A 5,395-nucleotide genomic window follows, 5' to 3' on the forward strand; every position below is an offset into this window, starting at 1 on the left:
AGCTTACTATTTTAATATATATATATGAATATATATATATATGAATATATTTCCATTTTGTTTGAAAATATTTGCTTGTAGTTTGCTTTCTCGTATATCTGAAGTGATATATTGTAATAAATTTCTTAGAGTTATTCTAGTTGGATGGAGAACAGAGGTATATTCAGACACCATCGTTAGGAAAACACTGGAAAAGGAGAAGTTTATATCCTCTCTGTCCTTCCTGAATACGCTTCTAAACGGTAAATATTATAATTATATTCAGCTAATTTTCCACGTGCTTCAAAATAATGTATATTGAAGAAATTGCAAAGCTTAAATCGCTTTATAAGCACACGATCTCATTGCATGAATCGCTATAATCCATCCATGTTATAGCAGTTTCTTTACCCTGTTTGTGAGTACTCTTATACCTATCCCTCTGCAAAACAAATAGAGCATAACCACATCTTTTCACTGTATAAAATTTAGGCCTAATATACCTAATTGTATATAATGAATACAAAAACTGATATTTATATAGACATATTGTATACCGAATGGCTTGAAAACTACCGTAAAACGTAAAATTTCCATTTGTTTTTAATGTATAATACCCAACAACTAACTGCTCATCGGTCAAACTAAATTTTGCCCATTATGGACGAATCTGAGTCAAAATAGATTGCTTTTTAGGGTGTGTTTTGCTAAACAACTGAAAAGCAATCAATATAAATTGATGTGTTCTTATAAATGCCTTTTCGCCTTTACAAAAACACAATAAAACATTAATAAACATTTATATTTATTGTAAATTATTTGATCTGTAGAATATATAAAATTATTCAAATTCATGCAATAGGTGGGATGTCTAGCCTATGTAATAAAAGATTAATATCTTCATTGTTTAATTGTGTTGTCTTGTATGTAAGTGTTATTTTAGCTTAACTGACAGTGTACAGTATATCATCTTTTTAAATACTCTACAATGTCAATTACCTGTTAATAAAGGTAAATGTTGGATTCTACCACTTTGCTCAGGATTATTCCATAAAATCTACTTGTAACAAAATACACGTGTTTTACAAGATAGCAAACAGGGGCAGCAGTACTAAATGTTTATCCTCCTATATCTCGTAATGGAGTCCGCGGCATCACTGGTTTATAACCCCATTAGTTGCTTGTGCTGACCCATACATTACATAACTAATATATAGATATTAAAAATTTTAATATTACTTACCCCATACGTAAAGAGAATTCCGCTACAAAATAACAGGACATATATAATTAAAATCGATATTTTGCTATGGTCTTTAAAGGAATTTATCGAAAATAATTGATGAATAGTTGAAAGCAATGTTAAAAGTAATTTTTCAATTCTATCCAGACTGGTAAGACTCATAATTAAAAATATTGCTATTGACCAAATTGGAGGAATTGGTAAAGTAGCTATAGCAGAAGATAAAATAATGAATGGAAAACCGAAATCTGCAATTAAATATTATCATTCATTAATTATGTTCTATTTTAATTAATAATGAATAAATTAAATTTTACCTGCAGATAACAATGATGTAAACGTAATATGACTAGCATTTGCTAACACTCCAAACCATAAGTATATTACCAGGCCTCCATAGAAAGATATAATAAAGTTTACTGCGATAATTCCTATTGATGTTTTTATTATTTTTTCATGACTATTGCTTTGCTTTGATGAAAATGCTATAAATCCACTTCCTATGTTTAAACTAAGCATTACTTGAGTCAGAGAATCGTTCCACAACTGTAAATATTAATAAATTATAATCTGACTAATCATATAAAATATATTTTATCAATTTATATTTATTATATTGCATTAATTGTATTATTTTACTGAAAAATTATAATTTTCCTAGATTATACGACTGAATAATCGGTAATGGGATCAGTTGGTTAAGAGATGAAGAATGACGGCTGTAACAAATTCCATGAAAAGCTATCAGGGATCGAGTCGAATTAGAGCCAGTAGATGTATGGCTATTTATCATATATAATTAAATATACTAAAAGTTAATATTAGAAAAATATACAATATTTTTAGAGTTATATATAAAAATAATATATTAAACACAGTATCACTTTGCTGTATTATGTAAAACAGTAAATTTTTTTTGTGTATTGGATATCGTTTAATAATGGAAAATGTGGTTCTAAGTTCTTCTTATTTCTGCTAACATACCAATTATAATAAATGTTTATTAAACAAGACTTAATTTAAACTCTTTACAACTTAAAAATACAGGTGGTCCTTGACTTTCAGAATGCTCTTTCTTAAATCAATTTTTATGCGCCATTTCCTACATTTACAAATAACTTTGTGCTATAGTGCAATGGTACTTTCAGCCAATTTCGGTGATATTGAATCATTTGAGAGTTTTATTGCTTAATTTTTGTTTAATCTACTTAACGTTTTAACTAATGTATTATGCATTGTTACAGTGAAAAGATAAACTTTCCTACTTTAATGAAAAATTTTATTATTATTATTACTTTTAATCTCTTTGGGAATGGAATTCATTTTATAACATGCTAATTGTTAGCATAGAGTTCCTTATATTTTTATCAATATATAATTTCCAAATATCGGGGACTAGCTACATATAATTACGTCAAATTTACATATAAATTTACCCATTTAAATTAAATATTTTTATCATATAAACTTAGAAAATTATTATTATTTTTTTTATATNAATCTCATTCTAAAGTATTACGTTCTTGAAAAAAGAGATGACATTTATGCAATTACAACTGCAAGAATGTTAAAATATTTGTTACACGCTATCCTACATACGTATATATTGATAGAACCTCAGCACCTTATCATACCTTGATGTTTCTATATACAGTACAACAGTGTTATTCAACGGAATGCTAATACTGTATTAAGAATTACACTAGTCAGGAATGTAAATAACGTATAACGAAAGATAATGTAAATTTATTTACTTATTTGTTATATTAAGTACCATGAATATTGTCTTAAGTTTTGTTAGATGGCGATTAGAAGAAAAACATTTAATAAAGGGGAGAAATTTCTAAGAAAAGATTAAAAAACATTTAATATTTATTTATTAAAAAATTAATAACGAAGCCTTTAGAGTTTGGAAGCTTAAATAGCGCTGTATGATTGAATAATTCGTGTATATATATATATAGCCTATCTAGCTTAATGATGATATATGATCCCATTCCAGAAACTACATTCTCTCATACTCAGGGCAAATATATAGAATACTCGTCTAAATACATAATAATATAGTTTTTTATATCAATATAGGCTACTTATATCAACATATCAATCAGATTTTATGCGCTTCTGAAGCACATACAGTAAATCTAATATAATAAGATAAAAATAATCATAATCATAAGAAAGAAATAAACGTAGAAATGTTTTATTTTTATAATATCCAAGATTAAGACGAATATACAACAGATACTGTCAAAAATATTATATGCACGATAGCTTGTTTAATGAAGCATAAAGGTATATAAATGTATAATACAATGTAATAAAAATATTTAATATAGAAGTAAATAATGAATCAGTAATTTCTATTCATCTAAAAATAAAAAAAAAATCTTATTAATGAATTTTTTAAGCAATTATATATAAAGTTTACAAGTTTAAAATAGTTACTAACCTGTCGAACGAGTAATATTTTCGCAAATTGACCAGGGAACTGTTTCTTGAACAGATGTAAAAAGATACAGCAATGTCCAGCTGATAATTGTCATTTGATATAATAATGATGCAATAATATAAAAAGCAGAAGCGATGTCAAGACCTGGAAAATAATTATAAATAACCTTTTTTTTCCAATATTGCCCANCAAATTCCATGAAAAGCTATCAGGGATCGAGTCGAATTAGAGCCAGTAGATGTATGGCTATTTATCATATATAATTAAATATACTAAAAGTTAATATTAGAAAAATATACAATATTTTTAGAGTTATATATAAAAATAATATATTAAACACAGTATCACTTTGCTGTATTATGTAAAACAGTAAATTTTTTTTGTGTATTGGATATCGTTTAATAATGGAAAATGTGGTTCTAAGTTCTTCTTATTTCTGCTAACATACCAATTATAATAAATGTTTATTAAACAAGACTTAATTTAAACTCTTTACAACTTAAAAATACAGGTGGTCCTTGACTTTCAGAATGCTCTTTCTTAAATCAATTTTTATACGCCATTTCCTACATTTACAAATAACTTTGTGCTATAGTGCAATGGTACTTTCAGCCAATTTCGGTGATATTGAATCATTTGAGAGTTTTATTGCTTAATTTTTGTTTAATCTACTTAACGTTTTAACTAATGTATTATGCATTGTTACAGTGAAAAGATAAACTTTCCTACTTTAATGAAAAATTTTATTATTATTATTACTTTTAATCTCTTTGGGAATGGAATTCATTTTATAACATGCTAATTGTTAGCATAGAGTTCCTTATATTTTTATCAATATATAATTTCCAAATATCGGGGACTAGCTACATATAATTACGTCAAATTTACATATAAATTTACCCATTTAAATTAAATATTTTTATCATATAAACTTAGAAAATTATTATTATTTTTTTTATATAAAATGCTAATAGATATAAATAAAAAAAATCGTTTCTAACCAGAGGATCTCCAAGCCTTCCTTTATCAAATTTTAAATAATTGGCAATGCCCATCATATTTCCTCTATGTTTAAATGAGAAAGCAAATAATGCAGTGAATAAAAGTACTATTAACGCTGTAGGAATAAACTTTCTCTGAAAGAAAAAGTTATTTTCTTAAATATTTTATCATTATACATAAAAAGAATTTAAAAAAAAATTTAATCTGTAATTAATTAAAATAAATTAATAGCATACTTTTTTTAATGTTAACTTTTTCTTAACAGTGTTTAAATAAACAACAAACCATGCAAATAATAGACATAGAATTAAAGCCCAAGAAGAATTCCCAAGTTGTTGCAAGTCAGATGATGGTGAAGTAATGTTACTAAATGAATATAAAAATTAATTAAATTTAATTTTAAAAAATAAATTCCAAAAAATTTAAGTTAATATTTATTTTGTAGAAAAATAATTTCTTAAATTTATCATTTTCTTAGTTGATGATGATGTTGGAACAATTAATTATCTTAAAGTTGCACCAATTTAATTTGCATTTTTATTTTTTGGGGATAAATTTTTTGGAAAGGGGATTTTTTTTTTAGATTTTTCTTCTTGTTTACTAGAAAGGATACATTTATAATTCACTTCCTATCTTGCAACAGCATGCAGTATTTTATTATTGAGGGATAAATCCATATTGTCTTAAAACTTTCAATTCGTTGTTGTCTCCTTGTTCTC

The 5,395-nt window shown here is 25.6% G+C and overlaps 1 protein-coding gene across 1 annotated transcript in view; it reads right to left on the minus strand.

The window, feature by feature from the left end:
- LOC111630360 (sodium- and chloride-dependent neutral and basic amino acid transporter B(0+)-like) overlaps positions 1 to 5,048 on the minus strand; it is a 13,992-nt gene extending 8,944 nt beyond the window's left edge. Inside the window, exons 1-4 of the mRNA XM_023374450.1 lie at positions 4,913 to 5,048; positions 4,676 to 4,810; positions 1,540 to 1,768; positions 1,223 to 1,470 (exon numbers count right to left, since the gene is read on the minus strand). Coding sequence (XP_023230218.1) covers positions 1,223 to 1,470; positions 1,540 to 1,768; positions 4,676 to 4,732 — 534 coding nt within the window. The 5' untranslated portion in view covers positions 4,733 to 4,810; positions 4,913 to 5,048. The remainder of the gene's footprint in view (positions 1 to 1,222; positions 1,471 to 1,539; positions 1,769 to 4,675; positions 4,811 to 4,912) is intronic.
- Between the last annotated feature and the right edge of the window lie 347 nt (positions 5,049 to 5,395).

The sequence above is a fragment of the Centruroides sculpturatus genome, unplaced genomic scaffold (genome assembly GCF_000671375.1).
Source record: "Centruroides sculpturatus isolate CEXI.00-Female unplaced genomic scaffold, Cexi_2.0 scaffold680, whole genome shotgun sequence".
Taxonomy (NCBI): domain Eukaryota; kingdom Metazoa; phylum Arthropoda; class Arachnida; order Scorpiones; family Buthidae; genus Centruroides; species Centruroides sculpturatus.